This window comes from Dendronephthya gigantea, unplaced genomic scaffold, assembly GCF_004324835.1.
Source record: "Dendronephthya gigantea isolate DGI-Jeju-01 unplaced genomic scaffold, DenGig_1.0 000004F, whole genome shotgun sequence".
NCBI classification, from domain to species: Eukaryota; Metazoa; Cnidaria; class Anthozoa; order Malacalcyonacea; family Nephtheidae; genus Dendronephthya; species Dendronephthya gigantea.
The window spans coordinates 644,714-668,410 of NW_021163014.1; the positions used below are offsets into that span (position 1 = coordinate 644,714).

General features: G+C 36.1%; 1 protein-coding gene across 1 annotated transcript; it reads right to left on the reverse strand.

Annotated features, from left to right (window-relative positions):
• Window positions 1-1,177: 1,177 nt before the first annotated feature.
• Window positions 1,178-21,175, reverse strand: LOC114544403 (adhesion G protein-coupled receptor E1-like). The gene is made up of 21 exons (XM_028563059.1): window positions 21,037-21,175; window positions 20,357-20,467; window positions 20,044-20,166; window positions 15,111-15,233; window positions 14,605-14,727; window positions 13,776-13,901; window positions 13,528-13,644; window positions 12,882-13,004; window positions 12,138-12,260; window positions 11,381-11,503; window positions 10,631-10,753; window positions 7,243-7,365; window positions 6,602-6,837; window positions 6,057-6,212; window positions 5,764-5,858; window positions 4,317-4,516; window positions 3,931-4,181; window positions 3,020-3,144; window positions 2,477-2,748; window positions 2,100-2,166; window positions 1,178-1,672 (listed from the first exon to the last, which is right to left on the reverse strand). The coding sequence occupies exons 1-21, from the start codon at window positions 21,173-21,175 to the stop codon at window positions 1,219-1,221; spliced, it is 3,333 nt and encodes a 1,110-aa protein (XP_028418860.1). The 3' UTR covers window positions 1,178-1,218.
• Window positions 21,176-23,697: the final 2,522 nt, after the last annotated feature.

Below are 23,697 nucleotides of genomic sequence, written 5' to 3' on the forward strand. Positions count from 1 at the left end.
TCGTGCAAATTTGGGTATTTAAGCATCGTCAACTCAATGTAAGACTAAAAACAAACAAGAAGTTTAACCTCAAAAAACGGGAGAGGGGTTTTTAAAAACCTGACTTTGAATGGCTTGTGCAAGCATGGATAACTTGTTAAAAATGAATTTTGATTTTAAGTAATGGAGGTTTAGCTTTTTGTTTACAAAATATGGAAATTTAAGAGAAATTGATGAAAAATAGGTACGCCATGCAGATGCGTAAACTTGGTTATTTTTGGTCTCAACTCATGGCTTGCGCTTCCGCGACTTTTTAGGCGAGCTCCCTAGGGTTTTTAGAATTTTTTAACGTGCAGGTTTGAGGATGTAGGAAAGCACCAACATTGTAAACTATAGATCAAAATTAGTTTTAACGCATTGAATACTATGTTCGAAATAAGAAACTATTGAATATGGCCACCAATTATCATTACATTACGATTACGATATTTCACAAACTCTTCGGTGAAATCTCTTCTTTTTCCACTGAGCGTTTCACCAGATGGTTAGTGATTGACAGGACAATTTTAAGAAAAAGTTATCAATACAAATAAAATTAAAGTGTAAAATCATGGTTTTACGAAATTAAAAAGAATCCTATCGATAGATCTCTAAATTGTTGGGTGGTTTATACTAAATAACTTGCAAAGCATTCGGAGAAAGATTAAAAAAATTCGCCGAAGAATTCACGAAATGATTTCAAACCTGATTGTTGAAACCTCATTGCCTGTATAGCAGCGGCTTTCTTTCTCATGCGTAACGTACTGTATAATCAAAAGTATTATTCATCTTTAGTCCACAATATTGATGTTTAATTCGGTACAACAAACCGGCTATCTAGAATTTTTACAAAACTCCACCTTAATGCTTGAATTATCTTATGAATGAATGATTGCTTGGGTGACAACGCTAACAGTGGTCTTTAGCGTAAGCTATGAGTTGAGACAAAAAAACCCAGGTTCACGCGTTATAAATTTGCGTGGCGAACTTATTTCTCATCAAATTTTCGGAAATAAAGAGCTAAACCTTCATTCCATAAAATGAAAATTCATTTTCAATATACATAGTTTAATAAATATTTCAAAATTGTGCACTTTTTCTGATACACCCTGTAGAGTCTTACAACTACAGTAAAATCAATTAGTTAAAAAATGTAGGATAACAAAATGTAAACCAAGGGACACGACTAGGAATATTTGTTCAAGTGGTGTGCGTATCTGTTATGGCATTATTGGTATGACCATTCTGATGGTTTCCTTCTGCTGCCGCTCGGAGTTTAAAACCTTGCAGGTGGACATTATTATTTTTCTGGCGACGTTTACGCAGCTGCTCTTTTCTTGCAGGTATAAGAACGAAGAAGATGAACACGAACCATCCCTGGAGTGAGTTGAAAATGCAAAACAAATACTGAATTGGTAGCTTAGCATCACCAATTGCCAGAATGCCAAAAAGCCACGTTAAGCCAAGTAGAACCGTGATTGCAATTCCTTGCCTAGCTTGCTGGTAACCAGACCTTTTACGGGTTGAGGTAATATTGTTACCAGAAGTGCGCAATGAATGAATGATAAAAGCAAAGAATATGATGTTACCAACGAAGATAATAACAGCTGGAGCTAGAAATGCTACAATGAATGGTATTCCTTGTAGTCGACAACTAAAAAGAGTAATATAAAGCAGTTATTCAAAAACGTCCCATGGATTTTGAGGCTGTTCTAAATTCATGTTTAGATGATCTACTAGTTAAATAAGGTTCGTATCTAAATCTGAATATCACCTGAAAAGTCAGCATGATCAAAATTATTTTTGCTCTTAGGATTTGAGAAGGTAGTTGTCCAAGTTGGGTTTTGCTTAACATACTCATAGAATTTAATTGGGAAGCACCCGCGATCGTGCTGTATTGTTTTAACCCGGAAAATTTTTCAAAAATCTATGCAATAGAGATCAGTATGCTACACAAATATGTTTCCATACTTTATTAATATTGGCAGTTGTTATGGTTATTATAAACTCCATACTATTTCATGGATTTTTTTACAAAACATCCAGCGAGCTGTACTAAATGAGTAAACTATTCTACTTACTAATTTGTATCCCCATATTTATCAATAGCGGCAAGTATTGTAATCACTACAATTAAAGCAGGGATTCCTGAAATAAAAAGACGAGAATACTAAAGAGGGAAGACGGGCAAAGAAATCACTGTTAAGTTAAAAAGATTGTAATAATTAAACCGCTGGACATGACAACAGCAGAAAGTAAAACGATTTAAAGACGTTTTTCATGCTTTGTTAGTTGTGGTAGTTTATTGATATTGTTGGAATTGTCTTCTATTCAGACGAACGAAGAAAAGGTAAATGTCGTCAAACATTTGTTATTTCTTTATTATTATTATTGTTATTATTATTAGCACTAAGCAACCAGTTCCAGCCTTATGAGGCAATAGGTTCTGCAGACTTACCCCAGGCAAAAAGACAGCACTTCAGCAAGAACTTAGAGTTGGACGAGGCAGAGAATATCTTAATGATTTTTAGATACATGGTAAACCCTTCCACTGCCATCCACAAGAACGCTGATAAGAAGAAGTAATGTAAGGCGATCGCCGCTGCTCGACAAGCGGTAAATGTCGATTTTTTAAGCATATTGTCCGACACCAGAAGTACCATAATCATTAGTGACAAAGCAATGCAAAAGTTCAACAAAATTTGGCTTGGAAGTTGTTTACGTTGCTCCCTAAAATACAAGATATAGTGAAATATCAAATACGATGTTTTTTAATTTGATGATTGAGGTATGTGCCTGTGGAAGTAAATGTGCACTACATCTCAAAGTAAAATCGTAATAGCCGCATTCTTTTGTAAAGAACAAAAATGCAAAAGCTTAACTCGATGTGCTTGCAAATATATGTATAAAGTTTTAAATCACACTCCATTTATTTCTGTCCCTTGTCCTGCTTCAGGATATGTTAACTATAAAGTAAAATTAAATTTTTCTTTTACAGTACCTCGACAAGAGCATCGTCACAATCGTCAAAAGAAGTCCAGCCAACGAGAGCGCGCATCCGATAGAGCTGGTCACTCCAAGTATTCTATAATGAATAGTAGTGGCATCTGCACGTGGGTTGATGTCCTGTAAAGAGGCAGAAGAAATACTTCATTCCACTGTTATAGCGGAGAAGTTACTGTCCTTGCACATTTAAGGCATGGGTAATTGATACAAAATATCATGCATGCATATGTAGTATATTGTTTGTAACACTCATTAACAAGTCCCAGTAAATCAATCACAGTTACCTTGGAAAAATATTCGTGTTTTTATTGGCCAATGGCATATATAATTATGCGTTAAAATACCCCCAAGTTCGTACTCATGCCCCATCGTTGCTTTAGCACCAGAGATGTTTCGATATGGCCGTCAAATACAGTTTCATCGATTTATATATATATATATATATATATATATATATATATATATATAATATATATATATATATAATATATCTGTCTTATATAGATCTGTCTTATTAATGGATAGAAGTTTTAAAAGCGACCTTTCCTGTTTCAAAAACAATTATTTTGGCTCTTTGATATAAACGCCTATTTTAGAATTTATTTAATAAAGCATCTATATAGTGTCAACTTTTGATGAAAAGAAAATTGGGGGTCACCAAACTCGTTTGCCATAACCCCAATTAAAATCCAGGGTGGGAATCGCGTAGCCGTAAAGTAAATCATCGCCCAGGCTACCTGCACTACTGGGTTTGAATACAGCAGGCGAAAAATTTGTTATTTAAGTTAATCGTAATCACCTAATCAGCCAATCTCGGTCAATAATTATTGTTTATTTACGCGGTAAGACGGACACTCGGTAATGTTACAGAAAAAGTCGTATAGAAATACTGTGTAAACGGCTTACCATTAGCATTGCAAAGTTCGTAAAATGGTTACAATGACAAAGGATTCTGTTATCATCAAGAATGCGTTGAAACGAACAACCTTCATGAGACCAATTCCCTATACTAAAATCCCAGTAAGAACACAAAGTACTGTTCGTGTCTCCTCTGGAAACCTTTTCAAAAGCAATTTTAACTGGCGTCTGTAGATTTGCAACTGATAATCCCTTAATGCTTCCAGCAATCACAAAACTATTCAAACGCTCGATCGCATCTTCCAAAGAAACTCTGAAGAATTTATTTTCTTTATAGAAGACGAAAACAAACGTTTGATTTTTGGAATTTTTTAGTAATTCGCTGAATATTGTTCGTGGAACAACGAGTGATGTTGAGAAACTGCATGACAAACAAGCATTATATACGATAGAAATGCTGTTATTCTCCAAGAATGCTTCTTCTTTTCTCACTATCCCGGAAAATGTTATCCCACTGAAGTTTCGCTGTTGTATTGCTTGCAGATTTAGAGCATAATTCCTTTTAACTTTTTGAAACGTTCTGTCATAACTGATAATCAATGATTCTGCGAAATTATTCAAAGATTGGACAATCCTGTAGATAAAAAGGGATCAATTCAGTTGTATATGACGTAAGCGTACGACTTCATCACAGGCTCACAGCGGTTGCACGTCTTTATCTTTTAGTCCTAAATTATTCCTAAAACGGTCTCAAATATTCCTCATATATGAGAGAGGCTAATTAGTATCAGTACCGAAAATGTTTTCTAATTTATTGCATAAACATTTGAATGGCAAATGTTGATTAGTAGGCTCCTAAATGCTTGTCTTAATTTAACTCATTTGTTCAATGATATTGAAAAAAGGCCTGTTTTAGTCGAACGTTTTCACAGTGGAATTGGATGAAAAGATTGGATAATCAGTCAGTTGAATACTATTTTTGATTGACATGCATATTAAATCTTCTAGTATTCGCTGCATAACGTAGGCATGGAACCCTTGTTTAGATACGTAATATCACAAGAATTGCGAAAAACAATGAGTTTCCGAATAGGTGAAGAATGATAGTAAATTGAAATTTACATAGCAGGACTAAATGGTTAGACTGGCTACGCCACTACAGTCTGCAAAGATTTTTCTCAATCTTGAGTATTTTTTTGCATGAAACTGCCATGCTTCATTGTTTCATTGTACGTTTTAAAAATATACTAGAGGTAAAAAAACTGCTAAAAAAAGTGCTTTCAAATGAACGTAACTGTCCCTCTAACAGCACATACGAGTAAATATACACTAGATTAGTCTTTGATTGTGCAGGCCAATCTATTTGTGTCGATCCCTCTTCCTGGAAACATTGCTTGATTATCTTGGAGGTATGACAGGTTGCATGCATCTCAAAAATGAAGTGCTTGGATTGAAAGAATTGTCCAAAATGCTTATGAAGCCCACTCCTTTATTCGCTTCTCCTATAATCAATTCTTTTTAACCGCTAGTGTATATTAAAAATATTGATTGTCACGATACTACGACCCGCAATTTAACGTAAACGTTCATCGTCTTTTTTATTTTCCCTTTTTTAACTGCAAAACTTGCATTCCTAGTAACTACAGACATCGTGCGCGCAACCTACCAGCAAATATATTTTTTTAGTTCTGACGTTTAGTGCCATTTCCCATCATTGGCTGTGTCTGGTATTCGTGACCATGGTAACTGCCTATTCGTATTACTAATATTTTTTTACTAATAATCACTTGCTAAGTGACAGGGAAAAATAGACCTAATGTTATCAAGACTTGTAAAGTAAGTTTTAAAGTTCTTGAGTATAATTTTTGGTTACTTATGTACCTTGAAGAAGTGTTTTTTTTCTGTTGACTTTCAAATATATCCTCCACTCTGTTATCGAGGATATTGTCCACCGTGGTGAGAAAATCGTCAGAAATCTATAGCAATGTTGATTTATAGGTTTGTTTGTATAAATGTATGATAATTTTTATTATACAGTGTTTGATGATACAAATTAACTCCTATTCAATGGGACAACTTATACATAAGAAAAGCGTAGATTGTAGGTTTGCTGACTATGAAGTAACACAAAATCCATAAAATGATTGGAGATACTCTCAGATGATATAACAAACCTCATTTGATTTTACTTTGACTGCAACAATTTTCTCCAATACCGTAGCGATATTACTAATATCTCCAGATTTTAGCGTACTGTCAGTAGGATTAACCGATGACAGATTCCTCACGTCTCGCGAAATATTTACCAAATTATTAATATTGACGTCTTCCTAAAATAAATATGCATAATTCATATAAATTGAGAAAAATATAAAAGTCCATAAATATTTTTTTGCTAAGGGCATCCATAGGCGTAGTTCAGCAGTTCAGGCTCCTTCGTCTACTATATTTTTGCAATCATGTTTGAAAAAAATTTGAGCGGGTAAAATATACTCAACTATATTCTACGTAGCATCAAATGTGGCATAACAACTGCCCAAAACACTTCTCGACGTGTCGACCTGAGAGCCTTCGTCAGGAGAGTTAGTAGGAGAATGGCGAGTTATGGAATGAAGAGTTAGTAGGAGCTCTCCTTACGAACGCCCTCAGGTCGAAACGTTGAGAAGTGTCTACATAAAAAAATAAATTGCTACCTGCGCACAAAATAAAAAAAAATTACCTGCGCCAAAAGAAACAGATCTTTGCTTCTGACGTCTTGAAAATTACAATCAGTGGCAACGGTTGGACCCCAAGCGTTTCCACTATTCGTTTTGTTGGTATACAGACATTCGCGGATCGCGAAAGACTCATTATTGTATGGGCAGGCAAGTGAGGAACGTGTCCCAACTGGAGTTTCAGGCCACGAGAAGATTCCATAACTATCAACTGTGCCAACTGTTTCACTTGGACAAGGGCCTTGGTCGAAAAGTAAATAATCATAACTAATTATATATACATAATATCTCTGCAACAACTCACTTATAATACTTCCAAAATATGATCAGATATATTTGCTAAATAAGGGCACATGCAAATACGTCATATAGGCATATCATGACATGATATCGGTTTTATTGCCACAATATATGGGGAGTACCACGAGTTGGCAGCGCTCACTCGTGACACATGTAATATCGTCCCTGAGGCAATAAAGTTAATGTCACCTAACCCATCATGAGTATCATCACGTATATACTAGAAAATACATGCATGAGGCAACCCCTTGCTATTTTTACACCATTTCCTGAGCTAACCATGCATAAACAAACTTATTTGCATGAGCAAACTTATATTATGAAATGACCCAAAATTATGTTATACCAGTGCATTTCTTTCCATCACCACTGAAGCCAACATGACACCTGCAAGTATAACTTCCAATATTATTGTAACAGATACCATCTTTACTACATGTGTGGCCTTTTGTGGCACATTCATCAATATCTAAAGAGAGATAAAAACAGCTGATTTAGGGATACACCCCTTTGTCTACGCACAGTAATAGACAAATCTGATTGGACGAAGCAGAATGGATAAATCTCGTATCTTTGTGCGCTCCAAAGGTATACGAATTCTAAACGACGCTCATTGGCTAATACAAGCTCTAAAAGGATACGACATTTTTGCCGGCATTTTTTCAAAATGGCGTCGAACAATCTGAGTGTAGATATAATTTCAGACGAAGAATTAGCGCAGAAAAGACAAGATTTGCTTAATAAGAACACGCTAAAAAGTGAGAGCAGTGTAAAGAGAAAGTTTGAGGTGTATTTGAAAGCTTGCAGAGTGGAAAAGTCCAATCAGATTTTTCTATTACTGTGCGTTGATAGACAAAATCCTTGTTCCAAAGGTCTATCGGGGTATACGAGATTTATCCCTCTCAGCCTGGTGGCAGAATTCATATCCCTCTCAGCGCTTCGCGCGCCGATCGATGTGTGATACTTGCGCGCGTTGTCTGCGGGCTGACGTCGTGTGGGAAAGTCAAATGAAGATGGCGATCGAGACAAGCACTGTTCTAGTTATTAACGAACTCAGTTCACATGATGATTCTAAAAGTCAGTTGACTACCAGTTGATGACTTCGATGATGATTTCCGTAGTATATCCTTAAGTATTGTTACAGCGAAAATTTGGTCTCATTTTTGCAAACACTTATACTGAAAGCAACATATGACATATAACATACATTTTCAAACGAATGAGTTATTTTATCATTGGCACTGGAAGCAGTATTAGATAAAAGCAAGTCTGTCGTTAAGAAAGTCTGTCGTTGCAAAAACGCAACAGAAAAAAGAAGTGATTATGGAGAGGGAATTTGGTATGGCAAGGTCAAGCAGTTTTTACCATTACGCAATAAAACAGTCGTGGGAAAAACGTATTGGTTATGATGTCTTTAGCCAGGAAAAAATTTTCTTCAATTATCTGAGCAATTATTGCAAAAAGTTCTTCAGCACTTTTGGTCTTTGAATAGTGGGAGTCAGTTTACTGGTGTGGAAAGGAAAGTATGAATTAAGGAAAAGAAAGACAATACAGGGTGTATCAAAAAAAATGTCCCAAATGTAAAATTTCTGTTTTTCAGGATATTTTGCAGAATTTGGCAATTTTTTGTGTTCCTAGAGATAGTTAAAGTGCCTATATCACTTGTGGGATCTTTACGGATTTGAATAGAGCTTGAAAAATTAGTTTACAAGTTCCACAACCCTTTTTGATATAATTAAATAGTTTCGGAAATATTTACATCTAAACATGACGATTTGCCTAAATTTCCGTCGTGCTCGGCGGCCTGGGACTCAGGAACCGAGTTCTTGTAATTTTACTTCGATCTTCCAATAACGTAAAATATTTTGAGAAAAACTCGCCCAGTTTCAACAGCCATACACAACGCACCGTTCCCGCATTTTTTTTTTGAAAAGCGCAAACTGTATCGCCAGTGAAACTCTTCATGTTTACATTATAAAAGACGGCGTGTTTGCAAATCATTCCTGAGTCCCAGTCCCCCCAACCGACGTATTTTCGAAACTATTTAATTATATCAAAAAGGGTTGTAGAACTTATAAACTATTTTTTTAAGCTCTATTCAAATCCGTAAAGATCCCACAAGTGATATAGGCACTTTAAGACTTATCTGGTATACCTAGGCCAAGTTTGGTTTTTCATTAACAAAATTATGTTACCGGGGGGGTGGTTCCTTTCCACTGATATTTAGAGGAAAAACGTTAAAAATTCTCGAAAGGTGATCTATATTAATTTTTCACAAACACTTAATAAATGTTGACGGTAGACATTTTAATCGTTTAAATTTCATCACTGGATGAATCTAAACATGAAAAATTTACCGAAAATAGTGCATGAATTCAGACCAAAGCAGTTAAAAAACTTCAATTCCGCCGGATTTCTATGAGAATCTCAATAGACAAACAAACAAAGTACAATAATAAGCTTAACATACCTAAAATATATATATGTGGGACAGTGAGTAGTCTGTCATATGCCTTGTTGAATTTCGTGTCTCATCATACCCTACTTTTGACGAAACATATCCACAATAAAACCTGGTAACAAAATTCTGATGAAAGTGTCAACCTCTCAGACGTTAAAGGAAATACTGCTTTGAAATATTCAGTAAAAAAATATTTGAAGATTCGCATAAATCCGAAGCGAGAGCCTCACAAAAACAACACTACAAAATCACACCCCTTGCCAAAATTGTTGAAAAAATACGCTCGCGCCTGTCCTTTGTCGCATCAAACATCGATCAGCCCTTTGTAAGCGCGTTTTTCCGCCCGGTATGTAAGCGCTCTGTTACAAAAAAGTAATAATTATCAGTTAGTTATGCGCATGCTTGAAATATAAACGAGCATGACTGGCCATTAATCAGCAACACCCTGATTAGCTACACCGATAAGTGATTAGCTAACCTAGAAATTTTGAATTTCCAAAAGAATGTCGGCCGATTATTTCACGATCATTTTGAAAACTACTTTGTAAAAACATTTGTAAAATAAAATAAACAACGAGCATAGATTGATCAAAGAGGAACGATATAAAATCTATATACGGTGAGCTACGAAGTGTTTTGAAGACGTGTACGTACTATCTTTTTTATTTCGTACGTATTTGCTGTACTAGGATGAAGATTATTTATATCAGTGGAGAACAGGCCCACAGCAGCGATACCTGGAAAAATTTCCAGGCGCGCCTCATTCTCAGTGACTGTTGCTGTTTGAACTGCAGCCTCCTATATGATTTTTGCCGGTAAGTGTATATATATGCCAGTCCGCTCCTGATTTATAGTAAGCTTAGCATTTCCTTTTGCAAGAACATTTAACCGACTGTGGAAGGTTTCATAACAGCATAATTGCTTTCAAAAGAGTTTTTGAAGTTGAAAATTTGTATTTGAAATACAAATCCACCATCAAATAAGATAGGCATTATCACACGTACCAGTGCAGTTTATCTCGTCTGCGTTAAAACCTGCTTTACATTTACACTCGAACGAATTTGTAAATTTGTATTTTGAAATACAAATCCTCTTCAAAACAATTAGATTCAAGTAATTCAAAATGACCCTTATACAAACCTCCCCTTTTTTAAGGTTTAATCTTGCTTTAGATCGACCAACAGATGGTAAAGTGTCCAAACATGCCGAATTATTTTGATAACTGTATAGCTATGTTAAAAAATTCTACTTTTTCATGCACCCTGTATTTTACCTGTACAATTTAACCCATTGCCTTCGAATCCCGTATTGCACTGACATGTAAACGAACCAATAGTATCCGTACATGTGGCGTTTGCATGACAGTTGTCAGTTTCAAGAACACATTCATTGATGTCTGTAAGAAAGAAGTATGTTTGAATATAATGTCGATATAACAAGCGGCGATTTCGTTTTAGACCAATCAGCAGGATTGTTTACATTTTCAGTAACCCAATCAGAATGCATAAATTTTGATAAAAAGTACAATATATACCATTGTACATGAAGTATTAAAAGTTTAGGCATTCTGAATGGCCATGCCTGAAAAATGTAAAGAAATATGGCGAATAGTTTAAAAGGAAGTTCATCCTCGTTTGGTGATATGTTTAAGTATAATTATGTAGATCTTTTTTCTAAAGATGTTATTTTTGAGGGTATATAAGCTATCGGGCTCAAGATAAGCATTTTCACATGTACCAGTGCAGTTAGTTTATCCCGTCTCCGTTAAAATTTACTTTACATTTACATTCGAACGAAGTTGTAAATTTGTATTTTGAAATACAAATCCTCTTCAAAACAATTAAAGTCAAGTAATTCAAATTGACCCTTATACAAACCTCTCCTTTTTTAAGGTTTAATCTTGCTTTTTGTTTTATTGATAGATCGAGCAACAGATGGTAAGGTGTCCAAACATGCACAAATATTTTGATAACTGTACAGCTATGTTAAAATATTCTACTTTTTAATGCACCCTGTATTTTACCTGTACAATTTAACCCATTGCCTTCGAATCCCGTATTGCACTGACATGTAAACGAACCAATAGTATCCGTACATGTGGCGTTTGCATGACAGTTGTCAGTTTCAAGAACACATTCATTGATGTCTGTAAGAAAGAAGTATGTTTGAATATAATACCGATATAACAAGCGGGGATTTCGTTTTAGACCAATCAGCAAGATTGTTTACATTTTCAGTAACGCAATCCATCAGAATGCATAAATTTTGATAAAAAGCACAATATATAGCCTACCATTGTACATGAAGTATTAAAAGTTTAGGCATTCTGAATGCTAATGCATGAAAAATGTAAACAAATAACGCAATTAGTTTAAAACGAAGTTTATCCTTGTTTGGTGAAATGTTTAAGTATAATTATGTAGATCTATTCTCTAAAGAAGTTATTTTTGAGGGTACATAAGTTATCAAGCTCCAGATAAGCATTATCATCACACCTACCAGTGCGGTTTTTCCCTATCCGTTAAAACCTGCTTTACATTTAAACTCGAACGAATTTGTAAATTTGTATTTTGAAATCTAAATACCCTTCAAAACAATTAGATTCAAGTAATTCAAAATGACCCTTAAACAAACCTCTCCTTTTTTAAGGTTTAATCTTGCTTTTTGTTTTATTGTTAGATCGACCAACAGATGGTAAAGTGTCCAAACATGCAGAAATATTTTGATAACTGTACAGCTATGTTAGAAAATTCTACTTTTTAATGCACCCTGTATTTTACCTGTACAATTTAACCCATTGCCTTCGAATCCCGTATTGCACTGACATGTAAACGAACCAATAGTATCCGTACATGTGGCGTTTGCATGACAGTGGTCAGTTTCAAGAGCACATTCATTGATGTCTGTAAGAAAGAAGTATGTTTGAATATAATTTCGATATAACAAGCGGGGATTTCGTTTTAGACCAATCAGCAGGATTGTTTACATTTTCAGTAACGCAATCAGAATGCATAAATTTTGATAAAAAGCAGAATATATACCATTGATCATGAAGTATTAAAAGTTTAGGCATTCTGAATGCTAATGCATGAAAAATGTAAACAAATAACGCAATTAGTTTAAAACGAAGTTTATCCTTGTTTGGTGAAATGTTTAAGTATAATTATGTAAATCTATTCTCTAAAGAAGTTATTTTTGAGGGTATATAAGTTATCAAGCTCCAGATAAGCATTATCATCACACCTACCAGGGCAGTTTTTCCCTATCCGTTAAAACCTGCTTTACATTTACACTCGAACGAATTTGTAAATTTGTATTTTGAAATACAAATACCCTTCAAAACAATTAGATTCAAGTAATTCAAAATAACCCTTATACAAACCTCTCCTTTTTAAGGTTAAATCTTGCTTTTTGTTTTATTGTTAGATTGACCAACAGATGGTAGTGTCCAAACATGCAGAAATATTTTGATAACTGTATAGCATTGTTAAAAAATTCTGCTTTTCATGCACCCTGTATTTTACCTGTACAATTTAACCCATTGCCTTCGAATCCCGTATTGCACTGACATGTAAACGAACCAATAGTATCCGTACATGTTGCGTTTGCATGACAGTTGTCAGTTTCAAGAACACAATCATTGATGTCTGTAAGAAAGAAGTATGTTTGAATATAATGCCGATATATCAAGCGAGGATTTCGTTTTAGACCAATCAGCAAGATTGTTTACATTTTCAGTAACCCAATCAAAATGAATAAATTTTGATAAAAAGTACAATATATAGAATTGTACATGTTGTATTTAAGTATATGTAGATCTATTTTCTAAAGATGTTATTTTTAAGGTTATAATTATAAGTTATTATCTTCAAGATAAGCATTATTACTCGTACCAGTGCAGTTTATCCCGTCTCCGTTAAAACCTGCTTTACATTTACACTCGAACGAAGATATAAATTTGTATTTTGAAATATTAATTAAAAAAAATTAAAGTCAAGTAATTCAAAATGACCCTTATACAAACCTCTCCTTTTTTAAAGGTAAATCTTGCTTTTTGTTTTATTGTTAGATCTGCCCGCATATGGTAAAGTGTCCATACTTGCACGAATATTTTGATGAATGGATAGTAATCTTAAAAAATTCTGCTTTTTCATGCCCCCTTTATTTTACCTGTACAACTTAACCCATCGCCGTCGAATCCCGTATTGCACTGACATGTAAACGAACCAATAGAATTCGTACACGTGGCGTTTGCATGACAGTTGTCAGTTTCACATTCATTGATATCTGTAAGAAAGAAATATGTTTGAATATGATGTCGATATGTTTAAGTATATGTAGATCTATCTTCTCATGATGTTATTTTTGAGGTTATATAAGCTATCTATTTCAATATAAGGATGCATTATCACACGTACCAGTGCAGTTTATCCCGTCTCCGTGAAAACCTGCTTTACATTTACACTGGAACAATCCGGGCGTATTTGTACAAGTTGCAATCCTATTGTCACAGTTGTTTAGTCCATATGTACATTCATCATAGTCTACGAGTGAACAATTAAGTAAAGAACAGGTGTCCAACGGTGGCAAAAATATTTTATCTCTATATATATGAAGACATAGGCGCGGAAAAGTGGAATATTTGTATTCATTAGGAAGAAATTATGGCGAACAACGTTAATTTCTCATTTGCACTCCGGGTGTCAATAAAAATTGTTCTTCGCGCGCAATAGTCGTCTTTGATGCCTATATGTGCGCAATTTTTTCCGCTCCATATATAAACTGAATATCCAGCGAAGTTTTACCCATTAACATAGACTTTCATGTAAACGTGTATTCTTTGTTTTCCTCATTTTATATTCCGCCGAGTTTTCCAAACAAATTCGACAGCTCTCTAGGTCACGAAAGTTCTTATTGTTATCTAGTATACATCAGTATACATCACACTGTTGATCATTGTTTCCGCTGAGATTCTATATAGGTTGATTGCACGACAAGATACTTAATTAATGACCAAACTGCGCCGGGTCTTCGGGAGTCTTTCGTGAGAAGAGGAATAGATCAAACTAATTATCACCTCCGAAACTCTGCAACAGACCTAAGTCTCCCTAGGCCGAATCAAGAATACCTTAAAAAAGTCCATCCATCGCAACCCAACCGCAACTGCAACCGCGGTGTTAGGTTATTTCTAGACAGTACTGTATGATTATATATACACGCATCGGTAAGAGATTTTCACGGAATTACCTTCACATTTTGTGCCATTCCCAACATATCCAGTTTTACAAGCACAAGAGAATGACCCAAGGTTGTTAAAACAACTCGCATTAAGATGGCAATTATGTAATCCCGAATCGCATTCGTTGATATCTGAAAAATATGTAATCACTCACGTGCATCACGCAGGCATGAAATAGTATAGTTAAATAATTGTACTTTCGCATTGAGAGTCCAAGTTAAAAGTGAAGTCATAACGCAGCATACCACTTATAGATGCCCGTTAGAACGTCATAATGACTACTATATACCAGTCGGTATGTACTATCGTTCAATAATAAACACATGGAAGAAATATAGTTATTACGCGTTTCATTTGGAATTTGAACTTGAGGTATATTAAATTAAAACATTTTTTGTTCAAGACGAAAAATATTTTGTTCAAGACACTAAAGGGTAATTTGCTGAAGAAATAAAAAAATGAAACGAGATTCAGAATAAAAGGTTTACTATGATCTTTATGAATTTTTTTTTACCTTTGCAGGATGACCCATTGCCTTCGAATCCAATATTGCACTGACATGCAAAAGAACCAATAGTGTCAGAGCACGTGGCGTTCGCATGACAATTGTCGTTTCCAAGAATACATTCATTGATGTCTATAAAACAAGAAGTATTTTCAATTGTCTTCAATAGAAAAATAGTCTAGACAGTGCTAATGAGACAAAAAATAATGCCTCCCTTATGCAGTCGTTTGGGTTTAAGTGCGAAAAGTCAGTAGAACTCTTGATTATAACGTCAGCGAGGCTTTCGTCGTGATGGCTGACCTCAAATTGGTGAAGAAAATGGTTTATGCTTATTGATTTTCACATACTTTTCACTTGTGTAATGACTAAAGCATAGACCCTTATAGATCATGGTAATACTACATCAGTCACTACATATATTTTATAATTATATATATATAATTATATATGTCTATTATCTATGATCTCTATGTCTATTAAGACACTTTGATCCTGGGTGTGAACCAGTTGTAGGGGAGGGGCCTGCTGCCAGAGTACACCTAAAAGGTCGATTTGATGACCCTGAAATGATTCGAGAACCCAAGGGTCGTCGGTTATTAAAGCCCACTGTGGGTGAAAATGCCTTAAACGCCAAACTGCTACTAAACTTTACGTTTCACGTACTTCACAATCTTAACGTGTGCAGCAATTTCGCTTAAATAAAAATGTTCTACATAAAACTCGTGATGTTCAGCTGTGATGCAAGAAAGCTATAGGCTATTTCTCGTGTATTTAGCAATGAAGCAAATTCAGCTTTTCCGTATGTGCTTCACGTTCGCCGCATTCCAATAATATATATGTATAGGTATATTCAGTGGAATTATATTCGATTTAACCATATAAAATTGAATGCTTGAAAGTCGCATGAAAGAATGCGGCGAACGTGAAGCACATACGGAAAAGCTGAATTTGCTAAATACACGAGAAATAGCCTATAGCTTTCTTGCATCACAGCTGAACATCACGAGTTTTATGTAGAACATTTTTAATTAAGCGAAATTGCTGCACACGTTAAGATTGTGAAGTACGTGAAATTAAACGTAAAGTTTAGTAGCAGTTTGGCGTTTAAGGCATTTTCACCCACAGTGGGCTTTAATAACCGACGATCCTTGGGTTCTCGAATCATCAGGGTCATCATATCGACCTCTTAGGTGTACTCTGCCAGCAGGCCCCTCCCCTACAACTGGTTCACACCCAGGACCAAAGTGTCTTAATAGACCTAGAGATCACCCAGAGGCTAGAAAAAGAAGCTATACATATCGTTCATCCCTAGCAACAAGAACAGGGGTTCGTAAGCACTATTTTCTTGGTCCCAAAAAAGGGCGGAAGTCAACGACCAGTTGTCACCTACGCCCATTAAATCAGTAGATCCCTTACAAACATTTCAAAATGGATGGGATTCACATGCTACGGGACCTTCTAAGGAAGGAGGATTTTTTTCATATAAAAATAATAATATGGAGAAACCATCAAAAATTCTTTCGCTTCAGTTGGAAAGGGACAATAGTCAAATTTGAATGTCTACCGTTCGGCTTTTTCAGTGCCTCAAAAGTATTCACAAAACTTATGAAAACTGTAGTGTCCCAGCTGAGGAAACAGGATATTGGACTAATTATCTACCTGAACGACATATACCTTTTATGGCCGAGACAGAAGCTCTAGCCAAAGGCATGTTCAAACCGTTTGCAATCTGGAAGCCCTAAATTTCTTGATAAAACTTTAAAATCCAATGTTGTCCCATCAAGAAAGATGGAGTTCTTGGGTTTCTTGATAAATTCTCAGACTATGACTCTTGCTCTTCCCCGGGACTAAGTCCGAAGGGTAAAGAAAGAATGCCAGAACATCCTGTATATACAGGAGGTTGCAATACGGGACCTAGCCAGAGTAATCGGTAGAAACTACTCACACTCAAATGACTGAAATGAGGCTCAGATTTTGAGTGAAGTGTGAGTGACAGGCATACGTCCCTTGAGCTACACTCAGTTATAGTCAATTGTATATATTTGTGATCAAAATAATGATTCAGATACAGCGGGAATGTGGTCACAAAAAAACATCATAGTTAAGCTGTTTATTTGCGCCAGAATCGTAAAAGCAAAAGCAGCAGCTTCATCGTCTTGTTTCGGTGATGAAGGACCACCACCACTTAGCTTACTCTCTCTTCTCCATCGCCAGTATTGTTTTTTATTGCGGGCCTTTAAATTTTCCCGACACGTTTTTTAACTGTTCTGAAACAAAGTTTTTCACACGTGACTGGGAATTGATTTGGTCGAATAAACCTCCCTCGTTTTATTTTTCTCTTGCATGGTTTTTGAATCGTTCTTTTTACTTAGATCTTTGTCCTGCCGCACCGTCGGTTGACAGCGACCTTTCCAATTGCGAGAAATATTGTCTACTATTGTCTATAGTTTAATCCTAATTAACTCAAAAATACACGAATCTGCTGGGACAATTCTGTCCTTAACTACAATTAAAAGTTAACTAACTTTTATACAATTGGCCCCTGGGTGTATTGCAACTTAATGGATTATCAATCACAATGAGCAGGTAAAATTGACTGAAATGATATAAACAGTATAATTCATAATTCACTCATACCACATGTGTAACATCCTTAATACATCAATAAAATTCTTAATAGTCTTGTACTGTACATGAACTCAGTACACCATGGTAGTCTACGATTTCAAAGGGTTGCAGCCTTTTACATGCTGTGCCATCGTACCATGCTGTGCCATCATGCTGTGATATCATACTTTACAGAAATGTGCATGTCCTTGCAAGAATTTTTATGTACATGAAAAACATTGTAATCAACAAGGTTCTCATAAGGACATATAACATGACTAGCCCCATTTACACTTTCCTTCACATGATAGGCTTGGTAGTCTTCGCTGAAGGAGTGGTATCAAACAACATGCACTCAAAATTTACAAAGTCACTAATTACCCAGATTTCCCTGATCTTGCCAAAGACAGGTAACACGAGTGTCCCATCAACATCACAAGCAACCACACCATTCTTACAAAATTTTGCGCTATAACACATTACCCAGGTGGCTTTATACAAATGTTCCAGGTGAAAACCAGGTTGCATTCCAAAAGTATCTAGCTGTGCTCGAAAGGATTTCCTTAAAGATTCATTGGCAAGTGAAAGGACACCATAGTTCCTTTCAGTTGGAGATCAGCTCTGTCAAAAGGCAATAAAAATTTCTCTTTGTCAACCAAACTGCTGAGATGAAAGGTAATAACCTTAAAAACAATCTTGCTTGAGAGGCGTTGTACTTAAGTTTATAACTTTCATCACCCCAAAAACAGTTTCCTTTAAGGGACCAGGTTTGTTTGAGACCTCACTACAGCCATACTCCAAATTGGTAATAGACGCATTAATCTGCTGGAGTGTAAACTGCCCAACATCAATGTAGTGGAGTAATATGTCACGTAATTCGTACTGAACTACACCTTCCAGCAATGTGTGCATTATGTCCTGTGGTAGTTGCACAGTAATATCAAAATCCTGTAAGTCACACAAGGAACTCTTGTAGTTAATACCATACGAAATGCTTAGATCATTCTTAACTATATCATTTGGTGCTACAGCAATTTCTGGGCAATGTCTCTCATATGTTTCCTTCGTTCTAAGGATGAAATCTTCCTCGTAAAACTTTTCCTGCATTGCTTCAAATTGGCACTGGCAATGGCGACATTTTTGGAAAGCGAAGCCAACACCAACTTTAAAGCCACCCCACTCATGCTGACCTTCTGTATCGCCTGCACCGCTGATAACCTTTCCAAAAACCTTTCTTTCTTTGCCAGCAACAATCATTGACTCACTATATCAGTAACGTCATACGAACGCATTGAGAAGTCATGCGTTCGTATGACGTTATGTAGTTTATATACCTTCCATCATTAATAATTTATTACTAATCAACATAAAACCTTTACTCCAGTAAGTCACACTCCAGTGACCTCTTTGACAACAAATCTGCCTAATATTTTCAAGGGTAAGTGCAGCCTCGTTGAGTGGCCAGTCACATTCACATTCTAGCACGTGGCACGTAGAGGTGGGACTATCTTTTCTAGAATCGTTAGTTTAAAACTCTAATACGAATCTCAAGGACTTGTCTCTAAAACTGAGTATGCTCTTTGCTCTGACAGCAATGGAAAGGGGCTCGAAGATTGTCGCACATAATCCTCGATATCGCCACTACTCCCACGATGGAGTAACGTTCAGTATTTTTGTTTCTTCCATAGGGGTTATACAAGGTTAGAATTGCCCCTGCCAGGAAGGAACGGACCTCATGTAGGTTGGTTGGTGGTTGCATTTTCTGGATTGCTTGTATTCTCTCTGGGTCTGGTTTTATGCCATCAGTCCCCCAATCTGACCTAAAAATTTCACGCTGGGGACGTTGAAAACACACTTTTCAGGAGTTTTGTACCGAATGATGGAAACATTAGCTGTAATATACTCGATAAAATATAATATTTTAATAGACTGATTTGAGTTTTCAGTCATTTCATAATATAAGTTTAGGTCTAATTGGCTCCGGAAATTGTTGAAAAAGCGGAAACCACCTTCAAGTTTCCTGCTTTTTCACACCATAAAAATGTGATGAGTTTTTTGCAAGGCGTGTTCTGTTCGCGGGTATTCCGCCTTTATCAGCGAGGACACATTTTAAACACCAGTACACATGATTCCATCTCCCGTACAAAACTGTAATTGAGTATGCCGGTATGGGAGAGTAAAGTATTTTGTGAGTCAGACGGGAGAAAAAAGAATATTCTTGTACCCGAATGGAAAATTTTGGCATCATGATTAAAAATATTAATTAAAAGCACATGACCTCCCCCGGAATGCAACCCTGTCTCGTTCCCCATTCCCTTGAGTGAAATGTACGTACCAGTGCACGATGTCCCGTTACCAGTATAGCCTGCCTTACATTGACACGTAAAAGATCCAACGGTGTTTGCACAGTTAGCATTCGGACTGCAATCATTCGCGCTAATTGCGCATTCATCGGTATCTACGAAGATTGTAGTTTAGATTTAATTATTGTACAGAACCTGGAAAACTTGATCAAGAAAGATTGCAAACAAACGAAGAAGAAGCGATAGGGAGAAGTACCAGAGAAGGTAAAGTGAAAGGCATGTAGAGGCAATAGCAAAATGCACTAACATAAAAAGAATATATTTTTTTCTAATTGGGCGTCTTACCGGAACAATTGATTCCATTACCAGTGAAACCAGAATGGCAAAAACACACATATGAACCAACTGTGTTGGTACAGTTTGCATTCGCATCACAAGGATTTGTCGTACATAACTCTGTAAAAAAATTGTTAACAATTGAAATTTTAATGCCCGATGATGCAACACATATTACTATTAAGAAACAATTTTATATCGTCCTAGTTCAATTATGGTAATGCCTCCTCGTTGCCCCAAGACAAGACGACAAGCCGTACACTGACTGGCAGGGCCGTAACTAGAACGATAATTGGGGGGTGTTTATTCATATATTCAGTTCTGCCCGACGGATTTCCATTGTGAGCTATTGCACTTACAAAAGAAATCCGTCGGGCAGAACTGAATATATGAATAAACACGCCCCCAATTATCGTTCTAGTTACTGCCCTGCTGACTGGGCAATTATTAAATAAAATTTAAATTTTACTTTTAATGTTTATTCCACCTACTACATAACGTAGGCGTGGAATAATTCAGCGCAAGAGCAATCCGATAAAGGGGCCAGGAGATGAAATTATCACAAAGGCGAGACGAGCTAACATTTTTCCAACTTATGCCGAACAGGAAAGATGTAAATTCAAATGACCATCCATACAGACAACGTAACTGCTCTGCTGTCAGTCCAACTTGATTCTTGAGTGTCTCACCAACCGTTTCTTCATCGATACTACCGAATGTTATTCCAAGTCGCTCTAACAAAATTGAGAACTTTTCCGTTTCCAAAACGATTTTCTTATTCATGAGTGGCACTACTGAGTTTTGATACAGAGCTTGGTATTCAAGCATAGTGCTTTGGTAAAGGTTTGTTGTTGTAGTACCTAAGCAGGACGCCAAACGAGTGGCTGTGATTACAAAAGTACTGGAAACGTTGCCAGTTTGAACCTCAATTGAAGAAGTTCCGTCTGCAAGGGTAATAACTGCAACACCAAAAGTTTCTGCTGTAAGATTGACTGTGAAAGCTAACGATAGTTGATCAAATGAACTCTCGATAGCTGCTCTTACCAGCCGGTGCCATTCAAAAGAGGGGAGATTGATGGCTACAAAACTGTCCACGCCTGATTCATTTACTTTGCTTAAAAACTCGACAATATTGTATTGGACATATAATGCCTCAAATACAAGTTTATGAGCCTCTTGTATTGTTAAATTGTTAATTTGGGCTTCGGTTTGTCCTGTTAAGAGGGCGAGACTGGATTTCGTTAAGCCATACGTTTGCAATAAGTGTGAAAGATATTGTTGATAATTGCTTTTCAAGATTAAGCTTAGACTACCAGATTTATTCAAACTTCTTATTTCGTCGGTAATTTGAGGAATGGAATAAGTAAGGATTTGAGCATTGCTTAGATTTCGTGCAATTTGAATTTGTCTAAGAAGAGGAGACTCCATCCAAATGCCTTCCGAAATCGAAAAAAGCAACTGATAGAAATTAAACCAGCTACTGATGCCACTTGCCTTTCTTAAAATGCCCAATACACTTCTATTTGTGATCGTAGTAAGGTTGAATCTGGCGATATCTTCAGCCAAAGATCGAGACAAGACAAAAGCAATGTTACATTTTGGAAGTGTAGTCTGATATCCAAAGATTTCAATACATAAATCAAAGGCAGTGACGTTAGTTCGAAGTGATTGGCAAAAAGAGAAATAACTGTACAACTTTAAATTTTCTATCGCGAAAAGCTGTGCCGATTCCCATCTGTACAATATCTCTAGTTGGCGCACTGAAAACTTGCTTATAGCATCTGCATAATAAGCCATGGTATGAGACTGCCATTGGGAAGTATTCATTCCAGAAATAGCGAAAGAGAAAGTTTGATTGTCGAATTGATTCTTGCGTGCAACTAAGTCATCAAATGCCGGAAAAAAAATTGTCTCAAGTTGATCCATATTGTATTCATAATATGCATCATTATTTGCGTACAATAGTTCTATCATTTCATCAATACTTAGAGCAAGTTGGTTATCACGGCATATCACAGCCGCGGCAACGATATTTGGTACAAATAAAGTCGACCATTGATCATTAAGTACACGTAACGAAGACAGATTCAGCTTTTGTTCCAAGGCTGTCATGTTGAAACAAAACTTTTTTTCCATTGTTTCAACACTATATGTGTGAATTTGTCCGATTGTTAAAGACTGCACATTTTGTAATTGCGTCAAGGTAAGATCAGTATAATTTGCAAGATCCGTATCGTTCAAAAGATAACAAGTTGTGCAATTATATAACTTTTTCTGCTCAAGCATAGCAATTGTGAGTTGATCTCGTCTATGCAGAACATTGGCATCGAAAAACATTGTAAAAAGACTGGAGTCTACTATTACTTTAAATGGAATGATCACGTATATTGAAGATCTTGGCGCCTGCCAAACACCATATGTCGTCACTTTTGCGTAAAATTCTGGACTTTCATTTGAAAATATTTGTAAAGATGGTAGATTAAAAGTACCAATCGGTGCACTCAAAACAGGGACACGAAAGTCTCCACACGTTTTTCCAAAAGCAGTCAACATCATCAGGGCATAGACCAACATCATTTCTAAAACCTTTAGGAAAATGAATTTGTTTCAAATGGAACGGGAATTGAACTAAAAATTACTTTACATAAACTGAGCTCAAATAGTCATAGGCCATGCATTTTAGTCACATGGTGGGTGGCTAAATTCCGTGGTAAGATTGTCATGCTAATTTGTATATAGCCGATTTGCATTTAAACGTGCGTTTCTAGAGAAACTTGAGTCAGGAAATTCTATACTTTCCGCTATATTTGAAACTTTTTTTAAGGTGTATTCTCGATTGCACTCGTGCATTTTTGTAATCAAGCGGTTGCTGATCCTCAATCTTCAGGCTCCAACATTTGGCGCAAACGCATAATAAAACCATCCAAAATCAATGACATTCCACGACTTTAGGTTAGGTTATTCGGTTATGTTTTGTCACAATACCAAGTTTTAATTCCTAATTTCCGAGCGGAATAAGTAACCTCGCATGGTTAAATTGCCACGTCGTTCCTTGGTTGTAAAAATATTATATTCATGAGGCATTAAAGTTATAAAGATAACTCGGCTGCCTACTGTGTAAGCTTTTCTTTTAACCCTTCAATGCACTTGAAACCCATCAGACGATATATTCCTATGTAGTATCAATGAATATTAAATCATATTAACCCTTTCGTAAACGGACGTTGTCATTTGAGACAGTCGTTGCCATTTTCTAGAACGGTCGATGCCTTTTATAATGGACGTTGCGCCATATTTTTATAAAATTAATGGCCGTTGCCTTTTTATTTCAGATATAATGCAATAAGGCA

Bases quoted from the DNA above. Each gene is read 5' to 3' on its own strand.
- LOC114544403 (XM_028563059.1), bottom strand. From the start codon at position 21,175: ATGCTTGAATACCAAGCTCTGTATCAAAACTCAGTAGTGCCACTCATG. The intron at 13,902-14,604 runs GTAATTCCGTGA...GTTCACTCGTAG, and splicing joins GAATGGCACAAAATGTGAAG to ACTATGATGAATGTACATAT. The intron at 13,645-13,775 runs GTACGTGTGATA...TCTTTCTTACAG, and splicing joins AGACGGGATAAACTGCACTG to ATATCAATGAATGTGAAACT.